This window comes from Musa acuminata, chromosome BXJ3-4 (assembly GCF_036884655.1).
Source record: "Musa acuminata AAA Group cultivar baxijiao chromosome BXJ3-4, Cavendish_Baxijiao_AAA, whole genome shotgun sequence".
In the NCBI taxonomy this organism is placed as follows: Eukaryota; Viridiplantae; Streptophyta; class Magnoliopsida; order Zingiberales; family Musaceae; genus Musa; species Musa acuminata.
Window position 1 is genome coordinate 34,691,029 of NC_088352.1, and position 13,179 is coordinate 34,704,207.

The following is a 13,179-nucleotide window of genomic DNA, read 5'->3' on the forward strand; positions in this document are numbered from 1 at the left end:
AATGATGAAATAATTTGCTGGTATGATGGCATCAACTAATATGTTTTGCTTTATGGAGATTACAAATGTGTGAGCTATTGTTTGAAGAGTGTGTGTGAGCCATTGTTTGAAGAGTGTGTATGTTTCAGCTCACGGATCGGAAGGGCCGAGCCAATGTCTTCCGTTCACGAAACTTTTGACGAGGAACGGCCGTGCCGTCTCGAAATCGAGCTCTCGAGCCCACGAAACACCACGCACTGCTGCTGCACCGGGACCGTAGCATCTATAGACGCCGAAGAACGCCGTCCTGCGATGAACAGAGGAAGAACAGATCAGGCAACAGACGATCACTTTCTACTATGATCATTTACAGGAGTAGAGAAGATGGAAGGGGTTCACTTACTTGTTCTTGTTGCTGTTGTGATTCCAGTCGTCCCACCCGCCCGGCGCGACCACATCGTCGAAGTAGGTGTAAGCGAAGACGATCCTCGAGTACTGCCCCATGGCTCGCCCCACGTAGAGCTTGCCTGAGCCTGTCACTCGGCAGTTCACGAAGGCGAATCCAGTTCTTTCGCACGGGCTGTTCCTGTCCTGAGCTGCGACGGATCCAAACCGGTTTGCGATCGAGTGGAGTTGGCAATCCTGCGCAGAACCGGATGCGTTTTGACCACAGGAGGGGAATAGGTAGAGAGAGAGAGAGAGAGAGAGAAAGCTGCTTCGATTCCTTACCTTGTACATGGATCTGCCATTGCCGAAGATGAAGTCGATGGATCCCTCGATGTAGCAATCCTTGAAGTAGTGTCGCCCCGCGTCGTCGCAGAGGGTGTCCTGCGCGCCGTAGAAGCCGCAGCCGAAGAAGTACGCCTTGTCGCCTGAGATGCGGAATGCTGCAGCTTGCCATCCTTCCATGCCCGGCATCGGTGCTGGAGCCGTGTTCTGCCATTCCAAACCTCATTAGCCACTTTATCTACTCAAATTGCTCTTGTTTCTGGTTTCATCGGCCATGAGGACTTGCTCCTTGGATAGCTTGTTGAGCTGACAGGCCATGCTCGAGACCTCTGAATGAATCGATCACTCACCTTGAAGCTAATGTTCTTAGCACTGAAATGGTTAGCAAAAACAGTCACAGAAGCCGTATTATAAGTCCGTAGTTGTTGCCCGTTGGGTCCTCGATCGCTGGCCCGGTCGTGCCACTCGATCACCGTCACGTTTCTGCCGGCCCCTTGGAACGTCACGTACGGCTTCGTCGCCGGCACCACTACCTTCTCTCTGCAAACACCAAAGAGGAACAATCAACATATAAGGAGGAGGAGGAGAAGGAGAAGAAGAAGAAGAAGAAGAGTTACTTACATGTAGCAACCAGCATGGATGTGAATGATGACACGCTTGGTGTTGTTCTCCGGGACGGAGTCGACGGCCTCTTGGACAGACAAGAAGTCGCCGGAGCCATTGGCGTCCACCACGATGGTGTGCTGGCTGGTGGGCTCGAACCATTTGTGCCGGTGCGGCTTGGTGGAATTGAGCTCACACGCACTGCAGTGCACTGACACAAAGAGGTAGAGAAACAAGAAGAAAAATCTTAGAGACTCCATGGCCAATCCAAATGCTAACAAGTGCAACGCAATTAATGAAGAGAGAATAGAGAGACGGAGAGCCTTCAAGTTGCGATTCCAGTGGGAACTGCAAGCAACTCAAAGGACAGACGAAAGATCGATCTGCGACAATGGAACTAATGGTGGCGATGCAGGTGTGCGTGTGTGTCTGGGGCTATAATAAGATCAAGAACCGCGTGATGAGAGGAGGAAGGTTATAAGAAGAACAACAGTATCGAGTATAAGTACTAGTCGTAGTAGTTGTCGGGCCAACGGTAGTGATCCGAGCTGGGAGGTCGCAACGGAGGCCTTGGGGAGAGAATAACGACAACACGTAGGGACTGGAGAGGAACATGCAGGCCACTGCACAATGATCGTAACACAGCCCTAGGCATGGGAATGGTACCTTCACTGCAACTGGTTTATTTTATTGTCTGAGGAAAACCTCAAGACCACAACAGTAACCCATCATGTGACCTGATCACATCTTCTCTCTTCCTCTCTTGCACACACACAACGTGAGGACAGGGACAACAAGGAGGCTACGAGGGGAAAAGGTTGGAGCCTTTGGCAGGAGTATCCTTTTGCTTTGCAGTGACTTTTCAGCTAAAGGGAGAGGGGGAATGGCAACGGTCGTCTCTCCACGGAGAAAAGTGGCGGATGGGATGAGGCTGGAAGCATGGCGTTTAGTGTTTTCTGTAAGGTAGCGTGCATGGCTTGGGTGTTTTTATGCTTTGGAACGTTGGAGTGACTGCACGGGGAAGAAGACGGGCGGATTGCGACGGGAAGCAAATCCCAGTCGAGGACGAGGCCGGAGACTGCACGCGGCGGGGCCCACCCAACGGTCGGGTTTCCCTCTCAGAGACTGCCACGTCGGTACCTGCGGGTTCACGGGTCGACACAGGAACCAGGCATCGTACGGATGCGTGCGCTGCCGTTCTTTGGTTGTATCAACGTAACAGGACAACTAGACGTTGACACGTGTCTCAGGTTTGCCCATCGTTATACAGATGACTTCCGACGTGGATAATTTCAAAGCAAAGGTTCTAATAAGTTTATTTCCAAAAAAAAAATATTATTATGATAATAGGATATATTTATATCTGATTCAATTATCAGAACATTTCCTTGTTTTATAAACTTAAACATAGCATGGTAAACATAAAAATGTCTAATGTCTTTCGAAGAAATGTTGATATTCACAATCGACAAATCAAAGATTAAGCATTATTTTGTCATATTAGTTTTTATAGTATTACATAATATAGAGATAAATAAAAATATATTACTTTAAATAATATATTTGTCTACAATGGTGTTCAACAAATTCAATTACATGCTGAATTGATTATGGTATTTGAATTCAAACAATACCATTAGTAAAAGTAAGTCCAAAATTCAAAAAAATCCCAAGTCACATAAATTAATATGCGGAGCACAAAATTGAACTTCATATATTCATCGTATAAGTGTTAGCATAAAATCTATAATCATGCTATATGTAATACAGAAAAAAAATTTATGTTAAGATTGAAATTAAATAAATTGAATCTAACAATATTGCGATACATACCTTTCAATTAATACTTACAAATCATATACTTTTAAATAAACTTTTTCAAATACTTCTTAAGATTTAAAAACAGACCAAACCAAGTCGCTAAGTATTTACCTTTATCATACAAAACCAAAATTAATCACAAATCATTCTTTCTTTCCTAAATAATATAAAAATTATAAGTTAATAATCATATATGGATGCAAAACTATAAAATGCTACTGTGATGAATGATCATATGTTTTCTTCTCATTATTTACTATAAATATTTGCATGTAGGTTCCTCCTCCTCCTCCTCCTCTCTCTCTCTCTCTCTCTCTCTCTCTCTCTCTCTCTCTCTCGTCATCTATTGTATCGAACCTTTTCTTGTATTGATTGCCATGCAATTTCCATAGATTAATTATAGATTATCTTTTTATCCTTTTATCTCGTATATTTGAATTCTATTAGTATCACATATTAGAATTCTTATAATTCTAAAAAATAAAATAATATTATTTATCTTAAAAACATAACACGTGACTTGTTGGATCGATATGAAAATGGTGGATAAAAAAATATTTTTAATATTTTTATAATTTTAACATCTCATGTATTAAAAATAAAATAAATATTAAAATTATCGTTTTACATATTACTTTTATGTCGATCCAGCATATAGTGTTGTGTTATATTTTTTGTCAGTTGATGATGTCAAGACAAATAAAATTAAATTTTAAGAATTCTGATATAAAATTTTTAAATACAGAAACAATGATACTAATAGGTCTAGTATCAGGAATAATATATAATTAACCAATCAGTACACAACATTCCATATTGTCAGGTTATTATACCATATGATTTTTTTATTTTTTTTCATTTTATCATATTATTACTCAAAACTTTAATAAATTATATGGTATGCAACAATTAAATTATCAGATAACTTACACCGATATCCATAAGATCACACAAATAATATTTGATATATATTTTTTAATTTTTAATAAAATATATTAAAAAATTCTTAATCATGATTCACAAATATATTATATCAAAATATCTCATCAATAGAAAATTTATGACTCCTCAATTGTTTAAATAAAAATATTATGATATGAAAATCATTAACGTGTAAAATATCATGTGATCAAGATAATATTTAAATATTCCAAATCTTATATGGCACTTAAGAATACAATCTTAGCCTTCTCTATCTTCTTTATCCGAAATTCTAGAATTTTATTTTAGATAAAATTTCATTATAAAATATAAAATTATATTTAGATTCCTATTTTCAAATTAGAATATTATTTACTATGCTCTCTCCAAATACATTAATTATATATTATTTATTTGTAAAAAATATATATAATTTTTCATTATGCTGTCGCCGAAATAGAAATTGGAACGGCCGATGGGAACTATGGCAGCGCCGCCTCGTCCTCCCATCGGAACCTTATCATCTTCCTACAGCTCTCTCCGTTTTGGTGGAAAGATCGGGGTTCGCGTTAGGGTCAGTGCCAGGTCTTCGGCTTCTTCCTCCGCGACCGGTGAGGAGTTCCTCCCCAATGCTCGCCGACGGAAGATCGACCCTACCTGGTGCGGCGGAGGATTCAGCCTCGGCGTCGATCTGGGCGCCTCTCGGACTGGCCTGGCTCTCGGCAAAGGCTACTCTCCGCGGCCCCTTACCGTGACCATCCAGGAAACCCTAATTTCCTTTTTGTTATTGCGAATTAGATTCAGGGTTAACTTGGTGTCGGATTAGGTGTTGGAGCTAACGGGTCAGAAGCTCGAGTTGCGCCTGCTTGATATTGCCGAAAAGGAGGTCTTGATTTTTTCTTGAAGATTTGTAGATTGGTGTTTTGTGTTGATTGAGATGATGAATGTACTTGTAAGTTTTCGTTCTGGATAGGAGGTCGATGAGTTCATTATTGGGCTTCCGAAATCTCACGACGGAAAGGAGACGGCACAATCAAACAAGGTTCGTAGCATCGCAGGAAGGCTCGCAGTACGGGCCGCCGAGAGGTGAGTGATCTTCTGCTCTATTGCTTGCGAGTACAATTTCTTCTGAACCGTTTGCCCCAACTTTTTCGTCCCACTAATCCGTCTTGTGCCAGAGAGAAATAGATCTCCATGTGCGTGTCATTATTGTAGAAACGTTGGGTGAAAACAAATTATATTACTGAAATAGTTGGAGAAATCATATGTTTCATTGTTCTCTTGATGATGATGATTTATTTGAGTATTACCTTGTTCATTGGAGTTGCTGGCTTGGATCAAATTTTTATGCTTGGGATACATCTGAAACATCCCGAATCGAACCTAGGGGTCAAAACATAGATATGGGTGCATAGAAATCAGAACTCGCAGAAGAACACAAAATTTTGAACTGCTTTAGTTGGAAGCCTTTGTCTTTACATCAGACAACTTTGCACCTGAAACTCTGTAACCTAAATTGGCCTTTTATAGTGATAGTTCATTAGAGAGAGCTTTGTGGTCAATCTTAATTGCAACAATTTGCCTTATCTGGCTACATATCCATGGTGGTTGGTGGTTAGTGCAGTATCTAACATCCGCATTTTACCATGCATACAAAGGTCTACCATCTATATAGGGACCTGTGGTGCATAAAAATGTGATCAAGGTGTAGACAAATAGCTTCTCCTAGTTCTCAAAGAGGATGGCCAAACAAAGAACAAACAGGGAATTTTGCTGATTCTTGTTCATTGTTGAGATACTAAAGAACATATTATAGCCTGATTCTTGCTATTCAGTATTTCATGTATAAGGACAAAGAAACTGTGTTTTCATCCCTATCATAGTGATTGATCTCACAAGGGAGACAAGGTGTAAAATATAGTATTCTACATATTAGTGAGTGATATTAAAATTGGTAAGTAGCAGCCTCACAATCTCTAAAGGTTCACACCAATCTCATCAATTCACTATATCATAAATTATAGTGAAGGAAGAATTTGATTTGTGTTGAAGTCCCAAGATTCGTGTCTGAAATACAAATATGTACTTTGCATGAGTGAACGAAGGAGTTCAGGTAATTCTATCTAAAACAGGTAAGAAGTTATAGTTTCTTTGCGTAGAATTATTTTTTGTATTCCATGAATTGATGATCAGTGTCTGGAATGAGTGTCTAGGCAGCCTAGTTAAACATAGATATGTTAGTTAGACTATTGCCAAATTTTTTGACATGGAATGATACTCATGCACACAAAAAGATGCTACTCATTTGTCCTGAAGGATTATATACCTTATGATGTTGATACAAATGCAATCATGTGGAAAGCCTAAAGATAGATGAAAACAACGATACAAGTTGGAAGAGAGAAACTCTGGCATGGAGTCATTGAATCTAACACACCTTTGGATCTGACATAGGGATGTTAAGTTTTGTTAAACTGAGACTCTTTTGAGTAAGTTTAAGTAGGAACTTTGGGTGGCTGGACTGTGGATTTTTCTGGACATAATGTTCAGATTGTTGAGCAAAAGGTTATTACACTATGTAAGAACTAATCCTGTTTATCTTCTGCAGGCTCTTTGAATGCGTAGAGAAAAATCTTAATCCTTTTATGTAAAGCCTATGATGGTTTATATGTTTCTTGAACAGCTGGTAGCCATGTAAACTTTCTTTTTAGTCATTCTATGACAATAGGAACCTGGTCACATTTTTTAGATATTAATTTTCCTATTGCTTTAAAGTTATCTTGGTTTGCTAATTAAGATCCTTAGTTATGTGATAAGGGGCATAACTTTCCATGTCAGTCAACAATTTCAGGTTAACTTGTTTATGACATTGTCTCAGTGTTGCAATTGCATAACTAAGACTGATGATCTCTATTGTATCTTATTGTTACCCTGTTGTACATTTTAGATTAGCTCGATGCTATGGATTTTCTATTGAGCACATATTTTTGTATGTTCCTGAAAGAGTTTATCTTATAGTCGGTGCAAACAATTTTTGATGCTAATATCGTCCATGTGCAGTTTGTGTTTTATCTATCCTGAGACAGTTACACTCATATACAATTTTTAAAGTGTGCAGAGGTTGGAGAGTTTTTTTGCAGGATGAACATGGCACTACATTAGATGCCCTTGATTATATGATAGACATGTGAGATTATCCTCCTTTTTTTTTACATTTTGTACTTACATAATGCAAATGTTATATTTTGGAGATGGCTACATTTGGTTATGTTTATGAGAAAGCTGTTTGGCTTTCACACACGTTACTGTATATCTTTGATAAGGACACTGCACTCTAGGGTGTTAATGTTAGACTCTTCTTTGGTTATATGTACTACCATTTGGTGATTTTGTGTTCTTTTACAGTGATTTAATATTCAGAAAATGATTGCCTTACCTTTATTTACTGATCTAATCTGCATTGTCTTTCTTATTAAAAAAAGCAATAATTTAATAGATAATGGTAAGGTCAAAAGTGTTCGAGTTAAGCACCTGCTGTCGGAGACAGTGGCCTGTGGTTGTGGACATATGTTTATCATGTAACCACTTCTATATCTTCTATTAGTTTCAGATTGTTTATGATATTTAAAGTATTGCTAAATATAGCTTACATTCGGTTGTTTTTCCTAATCATTAGTAAAGTTGCAAAATATGATATTCTAATTTAAGTAAATACAGCTAACTTGGAGAGCCATCAAATGTCCTTTCCCAATCAGACCATATTATTATGTTGCTATTGACATTACTATGTTTTTTTTTTTTTTTTCTCATGGTTTCTTTATGTTGCACTGTGAGAACCCAACTTGGGTTATATTACTTACTGTTCTGAGTGATGTGCAGATCAGATTTCTGATGGAAGCTTACTTTCTTTCAGGGGCCTAAAAAGGTCTGCTCGCCAAGGGAAGATTGATGCCTACTCTGCCATGGTGTGTCATATATACTTTCTGAAGGATATCTTAATGCTTTGCCTTGTTCAAATTGTCCATTGTTTGCTCTGTTTCAGATGGTCCTGGAGAGATATTTCTCTATGTCAGGTCTAGGAACTGAACTTGTTCTTCCTAAGCAGTTGGAATTACATGAAAAACTTCGAAAGGGTCCCTGCAGAGATCTGGATTTCTGAACATACGACACACAACAGTGAAAAATCAACCCTTTCCTTTTTTATATCTAATTGTGGACTGGATATGCGGAGAGCTGAAGGTAAGGCTCATATGTGCACCCCCCCCCCCCCCCCCATTAATGAGTTTTATATCATGTTAATATTGTATGTGCTTTTGTGAAACCGTGTTTAACCTTTCAATATCCTTTTTCTTTCTGTGCAGTGAATCTTTTACTTGACGGGGATCTATTTGTGTGCAGTGCATGTTGCACAAACTGCTGGTAATTGTATTAAGCAATAAGTATACACGGTTTTGTTGGTGTAGCAAATATGATAAAATCCTATGTCACAGACAGGTTCCTATTGTATTTATAAACTAAATGGTTGCATTTTATGTCACAGACGCGTTCCAACTGATATGCAGGGTTAATGATACCATTGATCTGAAGCTCTCTCTAATCTGTAAGATCACTCCAATTTGACATTCGTATGTCGAGCGAACATTTGTCTCAGGAAGCACAGTCGCTGGGATAACGAAACTGGATGCAGGTAACTAAAACCAAAAAGAAAGAAAGAACAGTCGGACTCTCTCTACATGCTCGAGTGTCTCACTGTGGGTTAATACGCTTTGCTGGACTCGGACAGAGGCGTCGATTCTCCCAGTCTAGGAAAGAAGGCCTCCCGTTCGAGTAAGCTGTGCAAGGCGCTCACCACTCTCGCCAGCGATGCCCACACCACCGGAGCACAGCAGAAGGCGTACCCAAGCAATACCAGAACCCTGGTGATGCCATCCGAGTACCAAGGGAACGCCATCACAAACAGGGAACCCGATATCGCCAACAACAGCGCGAGTACCGGAAGAGCTGGGAGTAGGAAGACGCCGGTCACGATCGAGCACAGCGCAGCTGCTCCGAGCAGGTAGAGCGGCCAGCCCAGAAGCGGATGCACCGTTCGCGGGACGAGGAAGAAGGGCACGACGTGTGCCACAAATATGGACCACAGAGCTGCCACCTTCACCATGATGTGCAGGAAGGAGATGCTCTTCTCCGATCGCCGGTTGTAGCAGAGCCTCAACAAGCCCGGCCGTGCTAGCCGCGTGACCACCATGATTCCCAGATATATCGCCGCCTGGATCAGCATCGCCGGCGCCTCCGCCCCGTATCTGCTCATCGGGGCAAAAAACACAAAGGTGTTAATCGAAACTGTTTTCTTACTCTGCTTCTGCTTACGTTTGGTTTACCTACCCGAGACTGCTTCGTCGTTGCTCATGCCATTGGAGACCCAGCGGCAAGATTGGCCAAGACCACCAGTACCAAGGTTTCAGCCATGGCAAACTGGGGAACGTGATCACGCTGTTGGGTCCGCATGGTACGTTCCACCGAAGCTTCAAATCTGTGATAACAACAACCAGATCCAATCACACACTGTCTGCTTGATGTCCAACAACTTGAAGTAGAAGGGGGCTACCGATCAAACTCACAGTAGTAAGAAGCATCCATCTGGTATCCCAAAGGAAGTCGATAGGTTCCGTCGAGCTTGCTACCGTTGGCGGGCGGGTGGAACATCGGCCGATCGAGCAAGTCGGGGAAGTAGCTCACCAAGAAACCCTGGTCCGCTCCATCGGGGTTCTTACGTCCCATCTCCAGCTCATGAAGCATGTCCTTGAACACCACCATCGAAGGCTGCAATCCAATGCATGTAAGAAAAAGCTGAATGCAGGAAATGCTCGCCAAAGCTCGAGCTCGACTGGTGCGGAGATGGTACCTCAAGGACAAAGAGGCCGGTGTGGAAGATGCAGGGGTTGATGAAGGCGGCGCAGAACTTGCCGCACTGAAAGAGCTCGTCGGTGCGTTGCAGGAAGAGGTTGTCGGAGTCGAGCATGACCACTCGGTCGTACGACACCAAGCTCCACGCGTAGAGCTTGTTCAGCGTCAGCTTGAACCTGGTGTTGAAGTTGCCCTGCTTCTCGTATGGATTCTTCAGGTTCGCCACGGTCACCACCTTCACTCCGTCTGCCTCTTTCCTGTTGGTTCATTATGCCCACCGTTCATTAGAGGTAAGTTCGTTATTTTGGAGGAAGTGTAGGGGTGATCACACGAATCAGTAGCGTAACGAGTCGTTTCTTGGTGGTCAACGAAGTCGGAAGTCAAAAACCTCGGTACTGACGAAGTAAAAAATGCAGCTAGAAAAATGAAGTCGGAAATATAGTCATATTAATGCTAAGAAAATAGGGAAAAAAATCGATCGAACGTCTAAAGTTAGCCGTTCGTTAAGGGTTTTACTGCCATCTCCACCGTTCGATTAACCAATAGCATACATGTAGAGAAAGAAGCTTACAGGGTTTGGACCCATTGAAGGGGGACGTCGGAGGAGGCGATGACGACGAGGTCGGCGTCGACGCCGAGCCGCGTCAGCGACCGCATCATCACCCGCGTCGCCACGTAGAACTCGTAGTCCCTCGGCGTTCCCATGTACATCATGGCCGCGTACGCGTGCCGCCGGCCCCCGCCTCCCTCCGCCCCCGCCGCGGCCACCAACGCGAGCACGAACACCACCACCACCACCGCCCGCCGCAGCCATCGCTCCCACCTCTCGTCCATCTCTCTCCTCATCGAATCTCAAAACCAAACCGAAGGAGAAGAAGGATGCGGAGGAAGCGCGATAAGACTGATTTATAAGCAAACAAAAGGGGAGGGTCTGGGTCGGAGACTAAACTAGCTGTGAACACTTCGTTTCTTTCTATGTAATCTCCGCTAAGAAAGCGATCGGACATTTCGTCGAACACCTCACGCCTAAAACTGTCTTAAGACCCAATTCATAGGGAACGACCCAGGCAAGCGCGGAGGGGGCAAAATTATAATTACATATGCGCCCAAACCCATCATTTATGATGGTGAGGTGGAGCCCAATGCTCCGTCCAATTGGCTAATCGGTCGTGGGGTGAGATGGGCGACCCGCGTCCGTTACGAGTGGGAATACCACAATTGCGGTGGTCAAAGAGGGTTGGCCCAGTCGCGTGCCGGTGGCGGTCCGGTCCCAGTTGCCAACTCAATTCCATCGCGTATGGCGACGACCAAGCGTGGCAGGTACGAATATTGATTCTAACGTCATCTAGAATACAAAGTATATATATATATATATATATATATATATATATATGTGTGTGTGTGTGTGTGTGTGTGGATGTATATATATATATAAATATATATATATATGTATATATATATATATAATATGTATGTATGTATGTATATATATATATATATATGTATGTATATATTTATATATATGTAAAATAAGTTATATGCAAGGATAGACATGTAAGACCTCTTTTTTAGTAGTAAGGAAAGGTATCTTGGACTCGGCCCATATTCCAAGTCATTTTGATGTTGACCAAGAGGCACTAAAATCCATGATTGAGTTCAATTCAATTCAATTCAAGTAAGAACGGGTCGAGTTTAGATGGAAAGTAAGAACACAAAGGATGGACTCGGATTCAATGTGATTCAATTCAAGCAACGGATAATGTTGTCTTCGTAAGTGCAAACGATCGTCTTAGAATGAGCTTGACTTGCCTTGAAAGAGAAGGTTGTTGTATAGAGGAATTGACCTATATATATAGGTAGATGCAAGGCCCATATTATGAGGAAATATTAGGATGATTTTTTGTTTGGAAATGACTTTTAATTTATTGTTAGAGTGCTTATAAGGGTATTTATTTTATTCTTTTGACAAATAATCATTTTCAAATTAGATCGAAAGATCAATTCAATTTTTTTTTTCATATCTGATTAATTATGAACAATTCTATCGTGGAAATACAGTGTGTATGTGTGTTTATTTATTATGATGTGTAAAAAAATACCTATTCTTATGCTCCCAATCCAAGTGAAAATTTGGGATGATATAATATCGTAATTCTATAGGATTTCGAATACAAAATCTGAATCTAAGCAAATAATTTTCACATTATAATTATTACATAATTAATCAGCTCACAGGACATATAACATATTCCAAACCATAATTGATCCATCATATTTTTATTAAGACATAATCATATGGGCCCAGTAAACATCGTGACTCACATGCTAGTTAAAACTTATCATAAATAAATATTACTTTTTAAAATATATAATATTTTATATGTTTAATATATATGTTTTTGAAATATGCATAGATATCATAGACTTTTTTTAAGTGGATACAATTTATAAAAATTTAAACTTAAGATATTTGAATATCAAATCCATCATTAATTTACAAAACATCAGTTTCATATATATTTCAAATCATGACTTCTTAATGATATTTTTAAGATATAATATCTTTAAATATTTTTTCATAATGAAAATATAAGTATAACTAATATAACTACCATAAATTTTTCACAAATAAACATAAAATATAGTTAAGGGTTTAGAAACATAAATATAACTAATACGCACATGATTAATGACTATGACTACATTATATCCTTAGTATAACCTCATATTATAATTAACATGTATCTCCCGGTATCAAGGTTCATAAAAACTTAGTTATTGAAAAAATATCAATATTTAATCCGATTATAATAATACCCCCTAAACAAGTGTCGATTCATGAAAAATAACATATCAAATAAATTTTTTTACCTATTTTTTCAAAACTACATATTTTTATTATATTTTTCAAATATACTACTGAATGAATATTTTCATATATACAGCATAAATTAATAAATATTTATAACATAACAAATGACTGTTCAAACGATATGGCTTTTCAAATCTTCAACATATAAATCTTTTTACAATGCTTTGAGATAATAAAATGACTCATAATTTATAAATTATAAAAAATTATAAAAAATATCAAATTATAAATTATACAAATTATAAATCTTTTCTTTTCTTTCCCTTCTTCTCTTTGTTCTTTCTCTTCTTCTGCTCTCAGCCGATCCTTTATTTCTCCCTTTTAAAATTGACCGTTTTCTTCTCCTTTCC

General features: G+C 39.7%; 3 protein-coding genes across 5 annotated transcripts; 1 reads left to right on the plus strand and 2 right to left on the minus strand.

Annotated features, from left to right (window-relative positions):
- Positions 1-2: 2 nt before the first annotated feature.
- Positions 3-1,973, minus strand: LOC135636586 (probable pectinesterase 68). Its single transcript, XM_065148388.1, has 6 exons — positions 1,821-1,973; positions 1,330-1,522; positions 1,059-1,248; positions 709-915; positions 383-621; positions 3-286 (listed from the first exon to the last, which is right to left on the minus strand). The coding sequence occupies exons 1-6, from the start codon at positions 1,924-1,926 to the stop codon at positions 130-132; spliced, it is 1,092 nt and encodes a 363-aa protein (XP_065004460.1). The 5' UTR covers positions 1,927-1,973; the 3' UTR covers positions 3-129.
- Positions 1,974-4,508: 2,535 nt separating this feature from the next.
- On the plus strand, positions 4,509-9,361 carry LOC135635635 (uncharacterized). Of its 3 annotated transcripts, none has more exons than XM_065146854.1 (9): positions 4,509-4,804; positions 4,880-4,939; positions 5,027-5,139; positions 7,172-7,240; positions 7,967-8,018; positions 8,096-8,292; positions 8,415-8,472; positions 8,594-8,740; positions 8,837-9,361. In XM_065146854.1, exons 1-6 carry the CDS (start codon positions 4,529-4,531, stop codon positions 8,210-8,212), a joined length of 687 nt encoding a protein of 228 aa, XP_065002926.1. In that variant the 5' UTR covers positions 4,509-4,528; the 3' UTR covers positions 8,213-8,292; positions 8,415-8,472; positions 8,594-8,740; positions 8,837-9,361. The 3 variants fall into 3 exon arrangements, with proteins under 3 accessions (XP_065002926.1, XP_065002927.1, XP_065002925.1); XM_065146855.1 differs by having other exon boundaries at positions 8,616-8,740; XM_065146853.1 differs by lacking the exons at positions 8,594-8,740; positions 8,837-9,361 and having other exon boundaries at positions 8,415-8,590.
- On the minus strand, positions 8,719-11,034 carry LOC103983945 (putative glucuronosyltransferase PGSIP8). Its single transcript, XM_009401347.3, has 5 exons — positions 10,529-11,034; positions 9,956-10,214; positions 9,672-9,873; positions 9,436-9,583; positions 8,719-9,353 (listed from the first exon to the last, which is right to left on the minus strand). The coding sequence occupies exons 1-5, from the start codon at positions 10,801-10,803 to the stop codon at positions 8,810-8,812; spliced, it is 1,428 nt and encodes a 475-aa protein (XP_009399622.2). The 5' UTR covers positions 10,804-11,034; the 3' UTR covers positions 8,719-8,809.
- Positions 11,035-13,179: the final 2,145 nt, after the last annotated feature.